This window comes from Bombus vancouverensis, chromosome 16, assembly GCF_051014615.1.
Source record: "Bombus vancouverensis nearcticus chromosome 16, iyBomVanc1_principal, whole genome shotgun sequence".
In the NCBI taxonomy this organism is placed as follows: domain Eukaryota; kingdom Metazoa; phylum Arthropoda; class Insecta; order Hymenoptera; family Apidae; genus Bombus; species Bombus vancouverensis.
The window spans coordinates 7,313,883-7,337,982 of record NC_134926.1 but is presented as its reverse complement, the minus strand read 5'-3'; the positions used below and the strand labels follow the sequence as shown (position 1 = coordinate 7,337,982).

Sequence of the window (24,100 nt, the reverse complement as noted above, 5' to 3'; positions counted from 1 at the left end):
CAAAATTGTATGCACGGTGACAGTGACAAATACAGGCTGAAAGACTATAGCAATGAACGAACGCGAAAGCGACGGACGAAGAGGAAACCGTAGAAAGAATTATTCAGGATGGTTGAAACGGGAGATTCTATCATAATTTTGTTCCGGGTCAAGAAGTGAATCTCTCTGTATAAACGTAACAATGTCCCGCATTCAATTTACAATGATAATTCGCACGATCAGACGAGAATGGAATTAAGGGGAAACTAATAAAAAAGCAGGAATCGTGCACTGAGCGAATTTTTCATTTCTATGGTTTTAGTTCGCATCAATCGACAGCAATCGTTCAAACGTTTGCGATGGAAAGCAAAAGTTGCAATAATTTCATAAGTTATGTTGGTCTGGAGGAACATGAGATGCAGGTAATTGTCAGATACAATTTTATGTAAACATTCAGACATAACCTCTATCTTGGATACTGGAAATCAGGGCTGGACATTATTAAAATAAGCTTTTATGCAAATAGCTATTGAAATATAATTTCTATTTTATTTATTATTTGTTTTGTTACATTATCTTAGATGATTTTATTCAAATAACAACATATTTGAAAAATAAATTATTTTACTATTTGTTATCTTATTTGGAGTAATTATTATTATTTTTATTTGCTATTTTCATTTCAAAGAAACAGTGCCCAAGTCTGCTGAAAATATACAGGATGTTTTCTACTTTTCTAAGAGCATATTCTATGAATTTTCTTAATGACTCAATATATATTAAAAAACGTATTTACTTAATTTTTTATTGAATTTAACGATGTTTTCATGAATTATGTGCAGCCACTAGGTTCTAGTCGACGTAATTCTGTATCCGAGAACAATATTAAGTTGTTACCAGGTGAAATCTTCATCACCAAAGCACAAAATGTCCTTATGTTCTCACCCGTTAGTGATTTAAATCAAGGAACATCTGGCATTCTATCTGTTACAAATTTCAAACTTACTTTTGTTACGACTGATGAGACAAATGGAGATGTAAGTCAATTTTGGGAACTTTACAAAGTCTAAATGTATCAACATAATTGCGGTTTTCTTGTTAAAAGTTGTTAAGACGTATTTTACTTGCAGGATGTGGCTCGTCAACAAAATCATCTTTATGGGTATATGGACACATGTTTAACAAACATAGAAGATATTTATGTAACTGTAGGAGATAAGAAAAGAAAACTGATACCTGGAAATATTGTACCATCTAAAGTAAAAGGGATATTTATTATTTGTAAAGTAATTGTTTTCCATACATTGTTATGAACGATGCGTTATCTGTCACGCGTTCTTCATTTTAATCGAAAAATACGTTATGGGTTTTAGAATTTACGTACATGGTCCTTTTCTTTCAAATTTTCACCTATTGGAGATGGGAAGAATCTTCTGCAAGCATTATTACATCATGCTTTCCCTAGCAGACACCAGTTGCTATTTGGTTATGATTATCAGTTAGTTTTTCAGATAAATATTTTAAACTACAGTTTTGAAACTACAAAATGATTTATTCTTCTTTCATTTGATTTCAGAGAAGCTTATTATAGTAGTCTTGACAAAGCTGTTCGTTTGTTTCGGGATATTTCGGATTGGCATAACGAATTGGAACGCACCATACATAATGAAAAACTCAGAAAATTTTGGAGACTATCTACCGTTAATATAGACTTCAAGCTTTGTCGTAGGTAAATACAATTGATCATTAACAGATTGCGGAGTTTTATGCATTTATAGGAAATATGAAAGTGCAAAAACGCATAAAATGCTCATAATATGACAAAATAAAAAAATATCCGAAGTATAGTGCCTTTTATAATACTTGGTAGGTAAAACAATTTTCTACCGAGATTCTACTGTTTTCATTATATTCTCAAAAATATTTGCATAAAAATCCATAGTCTAATTATTAAATATTCTATCGTGCGTTGAACAATTCACAGTAATATAAACTTTATTATAGCTTGTCTCGATATATAATTATACCGGCATCGATTACCGATGGTCAGCTAATAGATGCAGCTAAGCGCTTTCAAGGTAACCGTCCACCAATCTGGTCTTGGTCGAATGCGCGTGGTGCAGCATTAGTAAAAATGTCCGAACTTTCGCCGTTAGTTACCAATAGAATACAAGAAAACATTATGTTCGAGAACGTTCGTAAAAGTCATCCGCAAAAAATGCCACCAATCGTTTTAGAGCTAAATAAAGGTATTAGCGTGAAGTTAATAGCATTAGCTTTTTCAAAATTTGTCAGCCTGTGCTCTCCAGGTAAATTCAATTTATTTATTGAAACCGTGAATTCTACAATAAGTATTGTAATTATTTATTATCTATTTCAGAAAACATTAGGCAGTTTTGGTTACAGGATAATAATTTTTATTCGTTAGTAGAGAACACAAAATGGTTAAAGCATGTATCATATTGTTTACAAAAAGCTGTTGAAGCCTGTGAACACCTTCATTTAGGATTCTCTGTTATTTTACAAGGTAACAATACAATATAATTCTTTTTTTTATCTTTATTTCAATAAGATTAATTTTTTAGAAGGTGCTGGCACAGACCTTTGTTGTATTGTATCGAGCTTAGTTCAATTGTTACTTGATCCTTATTTTCGAACCATAAATGGGTTCCAGTCTCTTTTGCAAAAAGAATGGGTTGCAGGTGGACATCCATTCTGTGATAGATTAGGACATATTTCTAAGAGGACTTCAGAGAAGGTAAATTAATCTGATTTTAATTGTTTATAAATCAAAAGATTTTATTCTTCTCTTTCTTTTCTCAATAGTCTCCGTTGCTCCTTTTATACCTTGATTGTGTCTGGCAATTGAGTCAACAATTTCCCGCGGAATTCGAGTTCACGGAAACGTACCTGACAACTTTGTGGGATGCTGCCCATGTTTCCATTTTCGATACGTTCATTTTTAACTGCGAGAAAGACCGAGTTGCGGCAGCTACGGTAATTTATTTAAAATCTTTTAGCATTCAATAACTATCTTAGTATTTAATATAGTATTTAGTATACACTCTGTTCAGAGAGTTGAGTTAGGAAACATAAATAAATATGATCAAAATCAACAATTAATAAAGGAAACAACAAACTTCTTAATTTACTAATGACTACTAACATAGTAAACTAGGTTTATTTAGATGTCTTCAACTCATTGGACAGAGTATAGAAATATTAATCTTATATTTAATATCTAACATTTTTAAGGAGTGTAAGCGTATAAGTAACTTCTTATTAATCTTAAAAATAAATGTCTTTTAGGATCCAGAGAAACCTCTTGTTCTAAGAAGTGTGTGGGATTGGAGAGAGCAATTCAGCGACCAAGATATTTTATTATTTGATAATCCCCTTTACAATCCCCGCGAGACAGACTCCAAGGAGAAATGTGTGATAAAACCCCTGTACAATGTTGCGAATCTAGAACTTTGGACTCAATGTTACTTTCGATGGATACCAACACTGGAGATTCATAATGGTGGTCGGAATCATATTGAGCTTTATGCCAGGCTACTACGGAATGATGTGAATCAGTTGAAGATGAACATAAATGGTAATTGCGGATCGCCTACTGGTAAATCAAACAGCTACTCCGTTCAGATGAATATCGATAGCTTCTATCCATTTTCAAATAAGAAATCTGGGAATATAGTGAGCACCCCAATCATGAACAGCTCCATTCTTGCTACGAAAAGTCTGTTAGAAGCGCAGTCCTTGATCACTGCGACCGACTGATGTACATATCTCGCTAACGTTTGTTTTCTTGACGTGTTAAAAGGAACAGATAACGTCTTTTGTAGTTACATGAGAATCGTCATGAGTATTAGGGAAAATTCTCTTAATCCTTTCAGTGCCAGATTTTCGTAGTGTTTACAAGCAAGTTATGACCGAAAAAAATAATTTGCTTGTTTATTTATATCATAAATTTCATTTGTATTTATGTTGTAGATATGTTCGGAATTTTGCGAAAAAATAACTTACACGGCAATCTAATGTGTTTATTTTGTAAATTATTACCGATCCATTTGGTTCAGTTCTTCCTAATTTGGTACTTAAAGGATTAAACATCGTGAAATTGCATTTTCAATATTACGAAGATTTCTCTTTTCTACATTGTAAGTTGCATTGTAAAATAGCAAAATTATGGAAAATTGATATTTAATAATACTGATGTTATAAATTAAATAACAATGGAACTATTTTTTGTAGAAAAAATTATCTATGGTCTAATGAATTCTTTCTATCCCTATTATTAAATCCCTTTTTTTTACTTATATTTCATTTCTATTTATGTAAAAAAATTACTATATAAGACGAACATTAAATCAACAATGGTTGGCAGCACTGAGTAACCGCTAAATTTGTCGACGTTGTAGAAAAATGCCACGTAAAGCCCTTTTTAATGATGGATATTTCGAGTAATAAAGATGTTTTTGCACCGAAAAAGGTGCAAAAAATGAATTCAACGTTGGAGGAATGGGACGCAAACAAAATTGTTTTTCGTGTATTACTACTCGTCTCGTGCCTCAAAGTACTTCTAATGCCTACATAGTATGTTTTTTTAGTGTTTAAATAAATTGTATACCTCTTTGATCACTTTTTGTTATCTGTATATACTTTGATCACATAATGTAACCATATATGCATCATTTGATTTTTAGTCATTCCACAGATTTTGAAGTTCATCGCAACTGGCTTGCCATAACACATAGTTTGCCACTCAAAGAATGGTACATGAATGCCAATTCACAATGGACATTGGATTATCCACCATTGTTTGCATGGTTTGAATACTTTCTCAGTCATATAGCACGACTTATAGATCATAATATGCTCAAGGTTGAAAATCTAAATTACGCATCCTCCAATACTATCCTTTTCCAAAGAGGCACTGTTATATTTTTAGATTTAGTATATGCTTATGGAGTTAAAGAGTAAGTTCTTAATGCATTATTATCATTCTTCATTCGAAAAGTAATATTTAAAATATATTCTATACTTTAAATTCTCTCTAGAGTTGGCAAAGTATTTTGTACATCCTTTGATGAATATGTGATCTTCATAGTTTTTTCTTTATGTAATATGGGATTACTCCTAGTGGATCATGTACATTTTCAATACAATGGATTCTTACTTGGTATTCTTCTACTTGCTATTGCAAATGTTTCTAAAATAAATAAACAGGTAAATATATAAGGAAACATTTTGTTTCTACATAAAGGCTAAGCAATTTACTTTTTAGAAGGCTATCCTATTTGGAACACTGTGGTTTGCTTTGCTATTAAATCTAAAACATATTTATTTGTACGTGGCACCAGCATTTTTAGTCTGGCTACTGAGATCATATTGCATGAATGGAGGTTCATTCTTTAGACGTTTGTATATGCTTGGAAGCATAGTTATTATTACTTTAATAATTTCTTTTGGCCCATTTGCCTCACAATTACCTCAGGTAAATAATAATGTTAAATCATATTCTTTCTCCTTAAGTAATTATGATTATTTTAGATAATTTCAAGACTCTTCCCATTCAAAAGGGGTTTAGTACATGCATACTGGGCAGCAAATGCTTGGGCATTGTATATAGGTATAGATAAAATAGCATCCTTAATTTTAAAGCAATTAGGATGGTTAAAAGTTACAAGATCGGCAGTCATGACTGGTGGTTTAGTGCAAGAACAATCATTTTTAGTTCTACCAACTCCTACACCAATTGTAACATTTCTATTAACTATTTTCACTATGATGGTGAGTAATAAACTTTTCAATTGTTGATAATATTATTAATAAATAAAAGTATTGCATATATTACAGCCTGCATTATACTACTTATTATGTAAAAAGGAGTATATGAATCCAAAGCAGTTTGTACGATGTTTAGTTCTCTGTGTTTTGTGTTCTTTCATGTTTGGTTGGCATGTACATGAGAAAGCTATTTTAACTGCTATTATACCACTGTGGTAAGTAAATGAAAAAGGAAATGAAATTAATTAAACATAATCAATTAATTCTTATGTATATTTTAGTGTACTAGCAGCAACTGATAAGAATGATGCTAGAATTTATCTAATTTTAAGCAGTGCAGGCCACACTGCCCTTTTACCCTTACTTTATCCAAGTAATTTAACTCCATTAAAGATTTTGGTACTTTTGGTATTTATGAGTGCAGGTTTTCTAGTTTTCTCTCGGAAGTTCAATGTAAACTTTCTTTACTTTTACGAATATATATATGTGATTAATTTGCCGGTATTAACAGTGTATGAAACCATTATACACAAATTAATATTCGGTGAAAAATTACCGTTTTTGCCTCTAGCTCTTACTTCATTATATTGCGCCATAGGAGTAACTTATTCTTGGGTGGTTTATTACTATATGTTTTTGCGATATAGTAAAATTAATAACTATAAAAATAAAATACAATAAAATTGAGTATGAAGTTTTTACTTGTTATATGCCTTTCGTTTTATACTCTTTGTTTATATCCTTCGGTATTACATTTACTAGATTCATTGCATTACATTTACTATACGCATTATATTCACGTTACATATGCCTTAGTTATAAATGTCAGTTATACATGTGTATGAAATATATAATACCAGCTTGTACATATTCCCTTTAAGAATATTGGTTTATTTAATAAATTTAGAGAAATACACAATAATTCACATTAAATATAATTTTCAATATAATATATAATCTATGATATGTAATAATACATATACGAAATACATCGCATTGGGAAAAAGTATTATTTACTTCGCGTTAAATTGTGTAAGATGACATTGTAACTTATATTGATACTAATAATACTGAGGTACTAATTAAATATTACATATGAACAGTATGATATAAAAATTTATTTCAATTATGCTGCGCTCAAAATTATTAGTGACTGATCGAAGAAACTTCTGTAATTTAGTTTCGTTTCTTTAGTTTTCCTTGCATGCTCTAATTCATCCTCGGCATTCACTTAATATTACTTAATATTAATAGGAAAAAATCAAATTACATTAACAGGACAGGACTCTATTTTGAATTTTGCATTTAAGCCAAATGAAACACAAATTAGTTTTTTTTTTTGGACAAAGATGAGCAAGAAGATCGCGGAAGAGCATGAAAGGAATTCAACCAACATGTGATCATGTAAAAAATACGCTCTACGAATTACCGCTCCCCAGTGGTTAAATGCCCGAACTATACACACATTTTCTTAGATGCTTTTAGTGAGAGAAACATACGTATATTTGACGAAAGGAGAAATGTGAGCCCGAACAGGGCTGTACGGAATGGACCAAAAATAGACGCTTAGTTCGATGCAGATAAGTCGACTTCTGTCCGCGCGATATCGTTGTAATGATATTATGTCTGTTTTCGTTGTTTTTAACTAGGAGAATAAGGAAAAGCATATGATCGTAGCGATATCATGCGGAAAAAGATCACTCGTTTGCATCGGGTCTGAAACGGGTGGGAAACGAGTAGCGAAACGCTGCGTCTAGCATATGAGATTTTGATTGTCATTTTTAAATGAATTCCACTGGTCGAGGATACAAATGCACAAATTTTGGATACATACAACATAATACACAACATACACACAACAAGTGATGTCATATTCCAGGAATTTCCCAAAATTGAAATTTCGACAGAATTCTGCTTTGACCCTTATCTTTCGCTGATCCCCAGTGCGAAAGCACATTTCCCCTCTAGCTGTGCATATGTACATATTGTCCACCAAGAGCACCGGTTCGATTGTTTGCCGCTAAAGGTCCTTCCTATTAGATAGTATTTTTGGGCTGACGTTATTAATATTGCATTGGCGATCTCTCTACTGCTTCCTGTTAACGTAGGAAGCGTAACGTTCGTAATCTATGTATATCACTATTCGCGACAAATGATAAATATGGCGGCTTGGATTCCCAAAGTCGTACGGGTGACAAGTAAGTTTGTTAATTTCACATGTTTATCATTTTATTTCGATGACAGTTCAATAATGATAACATGCTAGCAATTTGAACAAAATCATTGTTTCAGAATCTACATACATTGTAAATGCATCATTAACTTATATTATACTTATGTAATAATTCATAATTATATTATACTTATGTTGCAATAATGATTTAACTTGTGATACTTAGAGAATCAAAATGTGGGCCCTGTCACTTATGCAGTACAGAGCTACGATTATTCTTCACAACCAAGGGTTATTAAAAATCCTACTACAGCCAATTTGAAAAGGGGTACTGGCGGTCGTAGCTCTTTCAATGGTATAGTTTGTACAATATTTGGATGTAGTGGTTTTATTGGAAATTCCTTAAGTATCAGGCTAGGGAAAATTGGAACTCAGGCAAGTGAATAAAAAAATCTTTTAATTAAAAAATTCATATTTTATGTTAAATGCTTTTTTACAGCTCATTCTTCCACATAGATGTGATCCATATCACATAAAAGAGTTGAAAGTAGGTGGAGATCTTGGACAAGTCTACTATCATCCATTTGATCTCAAAGATGAGGAATCAATAATCAGGACTATAAAATATTCCAATGTTGTTATTAATTTGATTGGTCAAACTTATGAGACGTCAAATTTCAGTTTTGATGATGTGCATGTAGAAGGAGCAAGAACATTGGCTAGACTTGCCAAGAAATGCAATGTGGAGCGTTTCATTCACATGTCATGCTTAAATGCGGAAGAGAAACCTACAGTAGGCCAATTGAATTAAACTATATAGTTGGTAGATAAGATGTAATAAAGTTATAAATTAAAGCATGATACTGTGATATTCAGGATTATATGCAATTTTTAGAATTATTTTAGATTGAAGTTTTTAGTTCTTATCTTCTCAATACTATCAATTTATTCTATAGAAGGCTTGGATATATATATATAATTTAATTTTGATATGTGATTTTCTAACTTTGTATCATTACTTTTATCAATTACATTTCAAATAATGATTTTTAATGATATCAGATTTTATTCTTTTCTTTAAGCCAATGATAATACAAGGCGGTTCGAAGATGTTAAAATCAAAATGGAAAGGTGAAATTGCAGTGAGAGAAGAATTCCCAGAAGCTACTATAGTTCGACCATCAGTTATATATGGACCCATGGATAAATTTATCAGTCATTATATGAGTCCAGATAGAACGACCTTCGAATAGTATGTTCAATTATAATTGTTTATGACCTACATATATGTATAATAACATGAACCATAATATTATAATAACATGAAATCCGTTTTTTACAATAGCATACCATTGTGGCGCAAAGGAGAAAATACTGAAAAGCAACCAGTGTACATTCACGATGTAATTTCAGGCCTTGTGGCGATAATAAGGAATCCTGATACTGCTGGTAAAACTTACCAATTTGTTGGGTATGTAATATACATAATATTGCTAATAAAGCTTATATGTATAAAAATATAAAATATACTTTGTTTCAGTTCACAAAGGTACAAATTAAACAATCTAATTAATATGATGTTTGATATCAAAATGAAATACGTCGGAAACAACATGGTGATAGGAGATATGAAGATTAACCCATACTTTTGGATGAAAACTACATTTGCAGAATTGATCGCTCCAATACATCGTACTATAGATTTATCATGGGAAATATTGGAATTTGTAAGTATTCGAAACTTGTAATTAATTTAAATTATCAATAAGTGTATCCATTAAAACTAAGTAGAATATTTGTTAATTTCTTAGCATCATGCCAATGATAAGATAGACCCAAATTTACCAACTTTGGAAGATTTAGGAATAACGCCGACTGATTTTAAAAAAGTAATGGCATGGGAAGTTGAACCATATGTATCCAACAGACTTGAGGTTGAAGAATTACAGTTAGGTGTCCCTCCTGATGTGAAGTCTGTACCAAAATAAAGTGTTCACATTTAGAGCTTATAGAAAAAAACGAGTGTTCTGATTTAAATAAAGAACTAATATAAAATTATATTGTTATAATTGTTATAATTTTCTGTATAGTATTTGAATTCTGGTTATTACTTTTGTGTAAAAATATTTCTTTTGTACACACTGTATAGAAATTATATGTCACTACTGTCAGTCTATGCAATAAGAATTGCTGCAAATCTTTTTTTAATCATTTATTAAATGACAGATCTCTCTAACTACAATAAAAGGTTACAGATTATTTTTTATTTATTATATTATATTATTTTATATTATTATTTTTTGTTATACGTCATGTGGTTGATGTTGGTAAAAAATATAAGCTAGTTTGGTCCTCGGTTACTATGCTGACCGAAGGCCACGCAGACTTTACATTACAAATGACAAGAGGAAAAAACATTTCTCTCTTTTCGTTTTTTTCGTAGTTAAAAGCACGGTTTTAGACTTTTAGTTTAAACTTCGGTGAAACAATGAAATATTTGTAAATAGCCCTTATTCTTGTACGTATTAAAATAATACAAATTTATAATCAGTAAAAGGAAATAATTTAGGCCGCGAAATATATCTTATTTTTTATTAAAAATAAATAAAAATCTGAAGATAAACTATCCTGAAGAACTTCATATTACTCTTTTCAAATATACATAACAAAATCGAATTTTTTATTAGAGCGGTTTCTTTACCTAAGGAAGACTACGCACATGTAGAATTCACATGATTGGTTAACTCTCAGAGAATCGAGATATTTTCAACTAATTTCCCAAATTCAATAATAATAAATGTGGTATTCAATAAATGATAAAAAATACTGGTAAATGTAAAATATTTTGAGAATTCTACTGAGAGTTAACTTTTTCTAAGACAAAACACGAGTAGCGCTATTTATTTGCCTTGGGTTACGGAAAAACTTGACTCTTTCACCAAAGGTTTCTTACATAAGTTCACCTTATTATATCCTTACTCCCTATGTACTTTCATTATCATCGACGTAAATTATCTATTCAACTCTGGTTGTTAACTCTTTGCTTCATACATTCAAAGGTACATTAAAAAGTCGTGGCAGTACATATTATTCATATTAAGGCATTCAATCAAATTTCTTAAATAATTAACACATTCGAGGCGGACGCATCTTGTGCGTCTTGATACCAGTCTCAAGAAGATGCTAGTAAAATAGTTTTCTACAAAAATCAGATGGTGGGAAAATTGTGTAAGTATTGAAATAGATATTGGTTTAAATTCTGAGATAAAAAGGAATTTAGTAGGAACTTCAAAAGCTGGTCCTGCTAGTTCTTGGAAATTCTCTTTTAATAAGATTTTGGCCTCGAATGGGTTAAAAATAATTGAAAGAAAGCTTATATAAAACAAAGGGTTAACATAATATGACGTGATAAACGTGAACAAGTCACTTACTCGGAATCACCTTTAGTTTACGGAATAAATCCAAATGGATGCGGTTTCGCCAGCCCAGTTACATGGGCCAGTTAAAGCTCATAGTCGCATGCTTAAGATTGTACGAGTTATAATAATCGAACGATAGAAAAAGTTCCTTGATAGTGACTTCACGAAATGGAGCCGCAATGATATTTAAACCTCTATCGGATCTAGAACTGGTGTAGATCTATCTCGATGTTTTATGTGAAATAAGATCAAAAAAATGTATCAGTTTGTAGGTTATCTGTATTATATGCAACGATCTATTATGTGTATAAATACATAAATATTTAAATGAGAAAGAATTATAGGAAAAGTTTGGTATACGTTACTTTCGAAAATTCTCTTGTCTAACCCTTATGAAGCAGACCTGGGTTCACTGGAATAAATTCATGGGGAACAGAAGAATGAGGAACAGAGTGGTTGGCAGCGTGAAGATCCCAACAACGCCGGAGCCCAAGTTGTCCTGCACGACGTTGTCGTAGCATCTGGCGACTAGTCCGAAGTCTACTAGGTCCATGTGTTTCCCGTTGTATTCGATTGGCGAGATACAATAATTTCTCTTTTGAAATTCGCTAACAGTGCCATTGACAAAATCGCTGTCCAATACATTGTGAGCCTGACAGTCGCAGGGAAAGTGGTTATCAATGGCGCTGATAGAATTCACTTCCAGGTTGATGTCTTTGACATGTCGAGGCGCCTCCAATACGTGATTCCCATGAAATCTTAACATATCTATATTGTTCTCGTACCGTAGAAACAATTTCTCGATCAGATCGATCTTGTTATTTACGATATTCAGTCGATCAACGTGGGTGAGCCCAGTGAAAGCATCCTTCTCGACGATGCCCAAATCGCTTTCCTGAATGTTCAACGATTGTACATAGGACAAGCCACGGAATGTGTAAGATTGAAGGGAAGACAGGTCCATGTAGGTCAACTTTAGGAGACCAATATACTGGAGGCCATCGAATGCGTCCGGCTCGATGGTTCTTATTCCTGATGGGAATATCAGGCGAACCACGTTCGTCAAGCCTGAAAACGCGTGGCTTTGAATTCTGAGCAACGGGTTATTGCTCAATAGAATTAAACGGACATTGGAGGTCCCGGCGAATGAGTAGCCTTCGATGTATCGTATCTTGTTGTTCGCCAATAATAATAATGATACGTTTTGTAGAGCGGCGAAAGAGAATTTCTCGATGAATGGTAGAGGTGTGTGTTGAATGGAGAGTTCACGTAACTTGCTCAAACCTCGAAATGCGAATGGACGTATGGTTGAGATGTTGTTACCATCCATCGTCAGCTTTCGCAGCACTCTCAAGCCGGCGAATGCGTCGCCTTTTATTACCGGGAAGTTGTTCTTTGTCAGGGAGAGCTCCTCCACTGTTTGTGGCAGCTGCTGGGTAGGAATGTCTTTTAACCCACCTGTATTGCAGAGAACCTGTAAAATTTGTTGGTCCGTTATTTTTTGAAAAAGAAAAGAGAATTCTTTTTTTTGATACTTTGAAAAGAGGATTCTCATTTTTAGAAAAGCCGTTTATGTTTTTCTTTTCGGTAGTAAATTATGTTACGATGCTGCATTTGATTTCTAGGTGGTTAATTAATTTCCTAGAATCCTGCTTTCCTCTTGGAATCCCTACGTGCACGACTATGTTCAGCTAGGCTTTGCCTTCTAATTCTCAAAGACCATTGTGTCCGCACATGGAGTAGTGTAGCATGCGATTGGCTGGTACTCTATGTAACGCATATCTCTTTCGGAAGCCTAATTAATTGCGGATAAACACGGAAAACTAATTCCTATTGAGCTCTTAATCCACGTCAAATTAAACTTCGATTTCTTTACCTTGTTATGTTACGAATTTTTAGTGTTTTAGGAATGATCCAATGAAATTGCCGTTTCCTGTTTTATAAGCATCCTATAATTACCTGCTTCGGAGATAGGCAAATGCATTCTGCAGGGCAGCCCCAATTTTTCACGGTACTGGTTTCCTGTTCTAAGGTAAGCGTCGCTGTCCACAGCAGGTAATAAATGCAGATCTACAAAAGCCATGAGAGAAAGTACAAACAGGGGTACATGAGAGATACCTAGATGAAATGGAGTGAGAGAATTCTTTTTCGAACATGCGAGTGTCGGCGTATCACGGACAGGAAGCGCGGATACGATCCACACACGCGAAACTCGTCTCATTTGTACCTGCGCTCTGCAATACATCAATTCCAGAGTTTTTAGGGCGCATGCCTCAGCATCCAGGAAAACGTCGCGAGCAGCTGCCAATATTCCAACGTGTCCTGAAAAACACCAAGTCCCAGAAAAAAAATATCTCAACACACACACATCCCGGAATTACGATTCGTCACTGGTTTATTATTTCAATCATCGCGTTGATGAATGAGAGACGCGAGATCGAAGAGCTTACCGTAAACAGGAAGGACAAGAGAGCAGGTTGACTCGGATGGAGGTCCTACGATTAACCGGGAGGACGAAACGGGCCGGGGAAATTTCGCAATCCGTGGCCGCATTCACCGCCTGGGCTCGAGGCTTTATTTCTCCTTAGCCACCTACCCCCACCCCCGGTGAACGATCTGCGCAAGCCCATAATTATTCTCTTGGTGCGCGTAGCCTGGAATGAGACTTATTAAACGTACAGAACACTGTGGAGCGCGGGATGACCAGGAGCAAGCGTACTGACCTAGGATAATCCAGCACAGTCTGTGGCTTTTGATCATCTTAGCGACTGGTCCAGGATGTCGATGTAGTCATGCAATTCCGTTTCTTTCTACTCACCCTACCTCTTTGTGCCACCTTTTCGTCTTTTTTTAATTAGTCTTATCCTTTTCTGATTTTTCGCTTTTCCTTGGTTCCCCTTACCTTTCCTTGGCTCCTGACACTTTTTACCATTCATTTCTACTCTTTTTGGTATCTCGAGCCATTTTAACCCTTCCTCAGTATCTCTACCCTATCCTGATTCTACTTAAGTCTTCCTAGCTCTCACCGGCTCTCCTTCTCCTATTTTGTTTCGCCTCTTCTTGTCCTTTTCTAGCGTCCTAAAGTTTTTGCTCCTTTCTTCAGTCTCTCTTACTTTTCTATTTGTCCTTAACTTTCCTCATCTCTTCCTGATTCTTTCTACAGTGGCTACAAAAAGATATTCATCTATCTATCATTCTCCATATCGATATCCATCATTCTATGTATTAAAGCCTTTACATATAAATCGATTAAGACCAAGTATATCAAATTTTGTATCATTTAATAGTACTTTCACATAACTATGAAAATTTTATTAACAAGCTAATTTCAAATTTGTTAACGCTAAATTGTCCTTTCACTTGTAACTGATAACGTGTCTTGCTGCAAAGATTTTGTTTTATCATTTAATTACCATACAAAGTTAATTCGTTGGTTGTTTTATAATCAGCTGAGGGCTGGTTGTCTCGTCGTTTGATTGAAAGTTTTCCTTGCGGGGATATTGGTGAACTGTTCCTGACACGACGACGATCAAGAAGGGGTTTTCACGTAGAGTGAAATCTCTTCAAAGATAAGTGGAACTGGTCTCAACGTTGCCTTTGAACAAGAAAAATATTCACTAAATATATTTTAAATTATTCATTGTTAATTAACTAACGAGGTCTTTATCGTTAATTTATAATTATATATATATAATATTTCGTTTCTATTCTCTGATCTACATTTTATTATTATAGTGAGTTAATCGTGACTAGTATCGATTTAAGTAGTCTAGACCATTTAATACAAATTAAGGTACATAATTTAAACAGGAAACAGTTTTCGATTGTTATTAGTAGAGTACAGACGAGTACTAATATTATCTTCTCTGTCGATAATGTAGGGAACTACATGTTATTTAATAATACAAAATATAGGACTTTGTAATAAGTTGATCAGATTGGTGGTTTGAAAAGAAATTTCTTCAACCATTTACCGGTTTATTGTTAAAAAATAAATCTTAAACATATATTAATTAATATACAAAGAAAAACCATTTTCTCAGGAGTTTCTCAGAGTAATATATTTTATAACAAACTTGTACAATCCTAGTAACATACATCCACATAATGGAAATAGAAAACTCCGTGTTTCGAGGTGGAAAGGTGTCAAACATTAGAAACTTACAATTAATCAAAAGTGCATTTTCATGTATACGTGTATATATGTATGTATGTATGTATGTGTGTACATGTACATAAGTGTACATTATTTTATAGCAGAAACGTCAGTCTTAAAAAATAATACGATGCTAAATGTACATGATAAAATTACTATGAAAAAAAGACAACATTCTATGCCACAAATTTGTTTAAGATGATTATGTACAATCTTAACTCGGCGATTATTGTAATTAAAATTCTTTATTTTAATTTCGTAAGGCATCGAAAATTTGCATTTATGTACCATTTAAAATTTATATCATATAAGTAAGAAAACCCATAACATTTTATGCTAAATCATTTTTATAATTTTGATCTAAACCATTCGAATGATCTTACAATTTTCTATATATTAATTATTATTAAATACGCTTCAATTTGTTGTTTTCTACCTCTTTTCTTCATTAAGTTCATTATTCTGTGCAGAAATTGTTAACGACATCTTCGAGCGCGAATTTTGAAATTCATTGATATGTTCTTGAGCACCTTGCACTTTTAATTTACAACTATATACTTTCTCTCTTTATTTTGAACACATTGTATAGTCTTTTAAATATATCTCAGTCTAAATATTTGCTTCGGTTGAACTATTTTTTGCCTGGTTAGGCATGTTATATGCATATCTATTTCGGCATTGTTATATATTTCTATCTTTCTCAATTTTAATATTTCTTTCTATCGCTACAATATGGCCTCAATATTTGTCTATATTGAAATCAGTCGCTTTTGTATACAAGGTGTTCTAATAATCATGGTATAGGAAGGGATACTACGTGAGTCAATAAATCGAGAATATGGAATGAAATTTTTTCACATGGTACTTTGTTTTCAATAAAATCAAACTTCAAAATTCGATCATGTGAACTTGGCTAATTACCGGCTGGTTATGAGTAAACAGTCAGCATTTATTCTACGCGAAATAAGTTAGAAGCATAGAATAAAGTTTCTCCGTTTATAGATTGTTGGTTTTTATGAATTTTTGTATTTTTATAAACATAACTATAGAAATAGAACTTAAATAGGAATTTGTTTCATCTGCTAAATATTAGAATAAATATTCTATTTTGGATATTTTACGCTAATATAATTCACATTACTGTCATTTGCTTATCATTCTAATAGTACATTCAAAATCTAACACCTGGCCTTATATTGCACTTCAAATATTATAAGTGCTTCTCTGGAAAACTAATGATTCTGATTTATATTCACTTACCAGCTCACCAAAGGTATATTTCTGTATATCGTATGCATTTTGTGTATTTTTGCGCCTCCAAATTTCTCATAAATGCATAAAAATCCGCAGTATATCCACTTAAGACCACAATAAATTTCATTCAACATTTTCGACTTATTTTCTATCTTAAAATCGCCGCCTTATTATCATTGTGCCATGATTTCTAAAACATTCTGTATAAACATTATTTTTCTATTTTACAATCGCATCGCGATCAGCGTACAGGTACAGTGTGATAATTTTATTATATGCAATAGTAACAAGAAATTGTCATTTCATCTGACACTCGAGTGCTTTGAGACACTTGATTGTGTTCAATTTTTCATTATTCTACAATTCTATTGTTATAATAATAAAATGCTATAAAATATGTAAAATGCTGTAAAAATAGAAAGCAAAATATTCAGGTGAAATTACAATTTCGTGTTATTCGTCACCACTATTAAATAATTCTCCAAACAGCACATACTACTACCAACTGCGCAAAGTTGTTCTCCCGCGAAAAAAGTAACCAATAACAACCCAGTGCGGGAGGACAGAAAAATTTCAAATGGTCGTTTGGCGCTATAAATTTTTAAACAAATCTATTGAAATTGTTATGCAATTGATATTTGTTGATTTGGAATAATTATTAAACATATTATTCGTCACACATTGGATATCACTCATTCACGCAACTTTTTTCTATGAAGTACGGTATTCTCTTTGAAAATACATTGCCTTGTGTTTGTATTTTTCTCCATGTTCACTCAGGATGATTGTTTTATCAAATTCTGTTTTTCGTTCTATTTTAATATTATTGATAAAGAAATGAATACTTTCCAAATTTTTCACTTTGCATTTTGTATTTCAGTAACATGTTTCAGTGAAAAGAATTATAACTGAAAAATAAAAAGTGCTTAAATCTATTTTCAAAAAGAACATGTGAGTCGTAACGTATGTTTTAAATTTATTACTTCACTATCTATACGTAGGTAATATGATATAATATAATATAGCAGACAATATATATAATAATGTAGGTTCGGCTCTATCAGTCTTAACGTTAATAATGAACACTATTGTTCGTTGTACAATGAGGTAGTTCGTTCCGTGTAATTATGTATTAATATTTCGAGGTAGTATTAATCCATGTTATTATGGATTAATATTTAGAGGTAATTCATTCGTATGTTATTATGCATTAATATTTAGAGGTACTTCATTCGTATGTTATTATGCATTAATATTGAGCAATATTGCAGCTGTATCCCAGGGCCATTGATCCGTAACGCTAATGTATTCTTATAATTAACAACAAATTAACAGCGATATCATCAGTCAATAACACGAAATTATTCAAAGTGTATAACTCCATCCTTTTTTTCTCTTTCTTTATGCTTTTTCAGAATATATATATATGTATGTATGTATACATGTATATAATATATAGTTTGTATATATAATCTATGTCTTAGTGACAGCATTTAATGCTAAAGATAGAAAATCTCTCTTAAAAGAAAAAAAAGAATTAAAAACAAAATTATTAAAACAATATACAATCTCTTCACCTTTTTGTTTCACGCGGCATCTATATTCTATAAAAGTCAATGAAGATTATAAAATATTACTACTATGTAGATTGCTAGATGAGAAAAAAACGAGAATATCGAATCACAATGATTACACTGAATTAAAAAAAAACAAATATATATATTCAATAGTTCAAAAGTGTTTAAAGCTTAATGCGATTCGAAATTAGTTTGTAAAATCTTGAAGATCTTTCGCGTATCATCGAAAACCCGTTTCTGCGATTAATTTGATTAAAACTCATTTCTTCAAGACTTCACAAATTAAAATAAGCTAAAAAAACAAAAACATATATATATGTATATATAAATGTCGTCAATTTCATTAAATATTCGAGTAAGAACATTTGCAAAGCTTTTCTTCCTTTTCACTAACAATTTTTAATGAACTACTTTCTTTTAAATTGTTAAAGTACGTCAATATGAGAAGGCACTATACTCCTTATTAGCATTAGGCTTTAACAACTTCGGAACACAATCGTTGATTATACTTCAGTCTCTTGAACTCATAACGCATGAATCAGTCTTGTGCAAGGTAATCTGAGAAGAACCTCATATACCAGATTCCTTATGTATATACGTATGTTCTATGACTTACTTTTGCGACGACACTCTATTATTGATCCCTGAGTCATTTGTTAAACGTTGACTTACTTAATTGGCTTCTGTTTGGTTGCGTCTTTTAATCCATTTATATCGCCTTGTTGCTCTCTCTGAGGCACACACAAGTCTGTGATTGTCTCTAGGGGGATCTCCCGTGAAACGAACAATCAAATCATCGTCAAATATAGGATAATTTTTTAAATTCGTTATATTACGAAGCTGGAACGTATTTTCGTTTCACGGGACACTACGGGTACTTGCGTATAATTTCTTCTAAAATCCAATGCCCTTAAATTATTTGGAAACTTTTCGAACAGTTCCCATGTGATAACAGACTGAGTAATAGTACGTTTAGTATCTGTCAGAGGTATAGCCTGGTAATCATGAGAGATAAGATAGTAAACCTAGGTTAATTGTGACTACACGAATCAGAGCCAATATCCTCCTCGTCCTTGATCACTGAGGTTGGTGGGACTATCACACGAACATCCGACTTACGACTTATAGAGAGATCTTCGACTTGATCTTCGTTGTTCTGCTGTTTCACGGAATGCACTATGGGGCTAGAGGTACAACGACTGGCGTCCAACATCTCCCGGTCTACAAGACCGTCTCTCGACTTATATGTATCGAGGATAGATCCAGAACCCTCGATCACACTGCCACTCTCGTTCTCGTTTTCCGAGAGGGCACCACTGTAGATGTTGCCATTTGCGTTACCACCGATTCCGTAAGGAAAACAGGCGCCACTACCATTCGAGCCACGTTTAAATGGTCGTGATGTTGTGATTCCTAGTTTTTTCACCTTATCGTAAAGAGTTCGAGAGGGTACTCCGTACTTACGTGCCGCCTGGAGGGCACTCATTCCCGAACGTACTGCCTCGATCGCAGACATTATGTCGTCCCTCGTGTATTGCTTGTACCGTTTCCATTCTGGCTTTTGCGCTGGTACGTAGTTAACCATCCCTGTAACAAAAAGTATTAATTGTGTTTAATATTTGATTTATGATATACATATACATTCTTCTATATTTAATGACAGTAATATATAGAGTAATAGCAAAACTTTGACAGTACATTTTACAGGTATATTCAAACACAAAATGTTATATAAACATAAATCATTTAGAACTTCTGTCAATTCCACGCTACTGAACTTTTTTGTGTGGATAATTTTAAAAAAGAAAAATATATCAAACAGGTATTAATACTGAAGCTGATTGGTTCATTAAAATGAAGCAAACTCAAAATAAGTTTTATAGTATAACGTATTAACAAAGTTCAGCTGCTAAATCATAAGAAAATTGAATTTTTTATATTAATTTCTTTTCTCTTGCCTGGTTTAACGTCTGGAATATATGACTGTGGCGATGCTTGCTTATCGTCTTCATCCATTATAGACACATCAGTATAAGGACTATGTGCAGGATCCCCATGAACTACATCCGTACTACTGCGCCTGTCATTCTCATTCGAGGAGCCATTACTGTTGCTCCTGAACTGATTTTCGTGGCTATCCGGGTGCAAGAGGGGAATCCCTTGGGAACTATCCGCGTGACCTTGACCCAGCACCGTTCTGAGAATCGGCGTGTCTCTGTTCATTAACATATTTGAGAGTTTCCTGCGTTTCAATGGAGAAGTCTCAAAACCGGTTAAAATGGATGATGACCCGCTTAACATGGCAGAATGTTGATGTGTCGCCGTCTGGTGACTGGAGCTGGAATGAGTGATAGGAATCCCTGGTAGAGGCCACATTGGCAGCGGTAAACGGCTACTTCTATCAGCTGGTGATTTGCCATAAATATCATAAGTAGTCCCCGTAGAATGTGGAGGAGACGTATGATCACTACTGTGAGCTGCGCTGCTGGTTGTACTGGTGCTTATGGCTGGAGGAGGTGACATAGAGGTTTCAACCTCGTCACGACGACCTTGGGGGCCATTTTCTTCAACCAACCCTTTCACCTTTAGTACTTCCGCGACTTTTAATAACCCAGCCAATTGCTCTTGAGCCACGTTTACTTCGCCTCGGTACATATACTCCAGGATGGCTTTGATCTCAGAATACTTCACGTCTTTCAATACGACGATAGGATGCTTGCATGGCAAGTCAATGAACAGAGTTTGGAAGTAGGAGGAACATGCTGCTAGGACCATCTTGTGGCATTTGACAGACGCGCCTCCGTCAACTGCCAAAGTCACGTCAGTGAATGCCTCATTTTGCAGCAACTCATCGAACACTGTCAGTAAATTAGAGCGGTGATTGTTCCAACGCAAACAGTACTGCTGCGAGGTACTCGCCATCTCGGTTAACTCAATCAGCAAAGCGGGTTCTGAAAGAAATTGCGAATAATGAGGTTAACACTAATTAATTATTTACTATTATATGATTAGAACTGACTAATAAGCATCGAATACGATTAATTTTTTAATTTATAAAATTATAGAACACGGTAAACTGGAATTTACAAAATAAAAATGTAAAAATGTTTTAGGAGGTGCTTTTTACGCATCCTTTAACAATTGAACCGCTAATTGGAAATGAAATTCATGGGACATAATGTTTTACGAGGTATGAGTCATGCTTGTGAAACTACCCTCATTTAACAATCGGATACTGCGCATGTGCAAGACGCGTGTTATGCTATAACGCATATGCGGAAGTTAAAATTCGAGCAACATTGATCTTGCAATGAATAAATTAAGCTTTAGCCAGCAAAAACTAAGAAATAAAAAACACGTTAAAAATATGTAAACAATTATTATTACAAACATTATTATTAATAAAACTTACTAATGATTGACAAACATTAATCCACGATGCATACTACATGAAATATAAAATATTGTAAACATTGATAACGACAAGTCTACGTACGTATATAACAAATTAGAAAAGAATTTATTAGTATAATTCTGAAACATCTATGACATAGTATTCCGAAGACTTACATTTCCAAAACTCTGGCGTAGTACGGCGAAACTGTTCAAATGGCCGCCGAGTAGTACGTTAGGAGATGTACGATTAGTTAGCATATGTGTGCACTCGCATTGGTAACTCAATTTCGTTGAAGTCAGACGACAGAAACGTTGCCGTAAAGAATCCAACCCCTAATGACTGCACATAGCGCGCGGAAGCGCGTGTATACGCGAAACCGCCGATCAAAGCAAATCTCTTCACATCCCTTTAATCTTCACCAGTAATAGCCAATCATTTTGCGAACAGATCATGTACACGGTCTAATTTACAAAAACAAAATTCACCCACGAAAGTTCTTATCTTCGTCTTCTACTGTCGTCTTGGTTTTATCTTCTATTGCTATCCAAATGTTTGTCCTTGTCTTTCTTAACATGTGTATTGTTCGATATTTGTATATCTTCACTAAAGCTTTGTTTTCGCAATCATCACATTAGTTTCTTTCGAGGTTTGGTGCATTCCTGATGATGATTATAGTATCTTTGAAAGCAACGGTGTCGCTAGTCGATACGATACGAGTGCACACTCGTAGCAAAAGCAAGCTTTAACGTATTTAGAAACCCTCTCCCACGGCCTACTCGGCGACCACTGACGAGCCGTGCGTGGAAGACGCACTAGGCCGAGCTGGTCATGGCTCTCCTCGCATAGGGGTGTTCATACGTGTGCGTTCGTGCTTCGTCTGTCGTCATTGTGTGCGTATATCCAGTGGCGTAACTGACGTCCCTTTATGCGAAATATTCTAGTTAGGACTTTTAAATGACGTATCATTAATGAATGAAATGCATTAGCAAGAAATGAACGGTACCCGAGAACGATTAACGCGATTAACGAAATAACTTTGTCCAACAGAAACGAAATAACTAGGCGATTAACAAGTTTGTTTTAATGAGTAGATTATGCGAACCATAGTCTGTTCGTAACGAAATCTGAAGAAACTAATGTTCCATTGAATCCTTAGATATTTAACTGCAAATCTTGCTAGTTTTCAGAAAGCAAAATTTGTTGCATCTAACTATATATTTGATTATATTATTGTATTATTAATAACAAATAACAATTTGCAGTATGCTTCTATCACTACTCATTATCTATTCATTAAAGATGAATTAGTTTCAGAAATGAGCCAAATTGTATAATTAAGATATTATGAATGTAATTTTAAACTATGATAGTTTATATTGATAATGACTTGCAATTTTAATTTCATATTTTCTGTAATATTATACTATTTTATTGGTGTAAATTGTGCTATGTAGTATTTATACTATTGAAGTTCGGCTTCAAAGGGCGTAAAAGAGCTAAAAAACATATAGATGGCAAAGTTACGCCACTGAATAGCACGCACAAGGAGTCTTGCAGAGGCATCGTCGCCCCTGGTTGCATGATCGGCCAATCACACTGCGTCTAGGCCAATATCCTGCGGGGTACGATGCATACACATCTAAGTGGTGCATGCTTGCACGCGTGTGCGTGCGTGGATGACTATGCGGCATCGTATGTGTACACCCACGTCTTTCACCCGCGTATCAGCGCTAGCGATGGATATTAGATTCCCTGTTTCTCGCAAGTTTTCGAGCAACGGCTCAACTTTTTTATTTCCTCGAAATTTTTATCATGACTTCTCTACCATTTTGTATTTAAAAATTCTTATTATCTTGTTCAATTACAAAATTGCCTCTTCGTATTAGTTGACACTGTATTGTTTCAATGATCCTGAAATGAATGAGTATTATATTGTAGTATTCCTGCATGAATATATTTCATTGCTATATAAAATACAAATTCATGATAATATGATGAAAATTCTATTTAGAAAGCAACAAATATTCAGTTTATTTAAGCCTTCCCTGCCTTTACAACATTAAACTTCATAAACTTTAAACTCAGTCTTCTCAGTTTACAAACTAATGGAGATAGTTAAGGAATAGAGCGACAATGTACCTTTTAGTAAAATTAAGAGATTTGTTGCAAATCTTCCAGAATTTATACGTATAGATAGAGAGATACAGATGTTAAAAATTGTGAAAACTGAAGAGGCATCTTAAGACCATCACTAATTATCAGTGGACTAATGTGCGGCAAGGTACAAGAAACCTGCGTGTCTATATGCGTTCCCGAAAATTGTTACCACGCCCTGGCTTCTATGCAACTGTCGAT

At 33.7% G+C, this 24,100-nt stretch overlaps 5 protein-coding genes and 1 long non-coding RNA gene across 11 annotated transcripts; 4 read left to right on the top strand and 2 right to left on the bottom strand.

Moving 5' to 3' along the window:
* The first annotated feature begins 24 nt into the window (after positions 1-24).
* On the top strand, positions 25-4,210 carry LOC117161078 (myotubularin-related protein 10-B). Of its 2 annotated transcripts, none has more exons than XM_076625625.1 (10): positions 25-401; positions 822-1,016; positions 1,110-1,265; positions 1,353-1,477; positions 1,556-1,708; positions 1,984-2,288; positions 2,360-2,506; positions 2,568-2,737; positions 2,806-2,976; positions 3,289-4,210. In XM_076625625.1, the coding sequence occupies exons 1-10, from the start codon at positions 339-341 to the stop codon at positions 3,757-3,759; spliced, it is 1,956 nt and encodes a 651-aa protein (XP_076481740.1). In that variant the 5' UTR covers positions 25-338; the 3' UTR covers positions 3,760-4,210. The 2 variants fall into 2 exon arrangements, with proteins under 2 accessions (XP_076481740.1, XP_033198188.1); XM_033342297.2 differs by having other exon boundaries at positions 2,565-2,737; positions 3,289-4,209.
* Positions 4,211-4,353: 143 nt separating this feature from the next.
* On the top strand, positions 4,354-6,456 carry xit (ALG6/ALG8 family glucosyltransferase xit). 3 transcript variants are annotated; one of them, XM_033342300.2, is made up of 7 exons: positions 4,354-4,575; positions 4,686-4,958; positions 5,040-5,208; positions 5,270-5,476; positions 5,533-5,772; positions 5,839-5,984; positions 6,051-6,456. In XM_033342300.2, the coding sequence occupies exons 1-7, from the start codon at positions 4,427-4,429 to the stop codon at positions 6,448-6,450; spliced, it is 1,584 nt and encodes a 527-aa protein (XP_033198191.1). In that variant the 5' UTR covers positions 4,354-4,426; the 3' UTR covers positions 6,451-6,456. The 3 variants fall into 3 exon arrangements, with proteins under 3 accessions (XP_033198191.1, XP_033198189.1, XP_033198193.1); XM_033342298.2 differs by having other exon boundaries at positions 5,267-5,476; XM_033342302.2 differs by having other exon boundaries at positions 4,437-4,575; positions 4,697-4,958; positions 5,267-5,476.
* Positions 6,457-7,612: 1,156 nt separating this feature from the next.
* On the top strand, positions 7,613-10,000 carry ND-39 (NADH:ubiquinone oxidoreductase subunit 39). Its single transcript, XM_033342313.2, has 7 exons — positions 7,613-7,967; positions 8,169-8,377; positions 8,442-8,735; positions 9,025-9,194; positions 9,288-9,413; positions 9,483-9,669; positions 9,754-10,000. Exons 1-7 carry the CDS (start codon positions 7,922-7,924, stop codon positions 9,928-9,930), a joined length of 1,209 nt encoding a protein of 402 aa, XP_033198204.2. The 5' UTR covers positions 7,613-7,921; the 3' UTR covers positions 9,931-10,000.
* Positions 10,001-11,622: 1,622 nt separating this feature from the next.
* LOC117161085 (uncharacterized) lies at positions 11,623-13,751 on the bottom strand. Its single transcript, XM_033342312.2, has 3 exons — positions 13,589-13,751; positions 13,321-13,431; positions 11,623-12,835 (listed from the first exon to the last, which is right to left on the bottom strand). Exons 1-3 carry the CDS (start codon positions 13,604-13,606, stop codon positions 11,771-11,773), a joined length of 1,194 nt encoding a protein of 397 aa, XP_033198203.2. The 5' UTR covers positions 13,607-13,751; the 3' UTR covers positions 11,623-11,770.
* Positions 13,752-13,913: 162 nt separating this feature from the next.
* Positions 13,914-22,043, bottom strand: LOC117161081 (uncharacterized). 3 transcript variants are annotated; one of them, XM_076625626.1, is made up of 5 exons: positions 21,919-22,043; positions 20,307-21,299; positions 19,021-19,935; positions 14,775-14,956; positions 13,914-14,527 (listed from the first exon to the last, which is right to left on the bottom strand). In XM_076625626.1, the coding sequence occupies exons 2-3, from the start codon at positions 21,268-21,270 to the stop codon at positions 19,379-19,381; spliced, it is 1,521 nt and encodes a 506-aa protein (XP_076481741.1). In that variant the 5' UTR covers positions 21,271-21,299; positions 21,919-22,043; the 3' UTR covers positions 13,914-14,527; positions 14,775-14,956; positions 19,021-19,378. The 3 variants fall into 3 exon arrangements, with proteins under 3 accessions (XP_076481741.1, XP_076481742.1, XP_033198195.1); XM_076625627.1 differs by having other exon boundaries at positions 19,468-19,935; XM_033342304.2 differs by lacking the exons at positions 13,914-14,527; positions 14,775-14,956 and having other exon boundaries at positions 15,404-19,935.
* Positions 19,805-21,925, top strand: LOC143303783 (uncharacterized). Its single transcript, XR_013060417.1, has 3 exons — positions 19,805-19,917; positions 20,370-21,323; positions 21,462-21,925. It is a non-coding gene; the product is annotated as an uncharacterized LOC143303783 (long non-coding RNA).
* Positions 22,044-24,100: the final 2,057 nt, after the last annotated feature.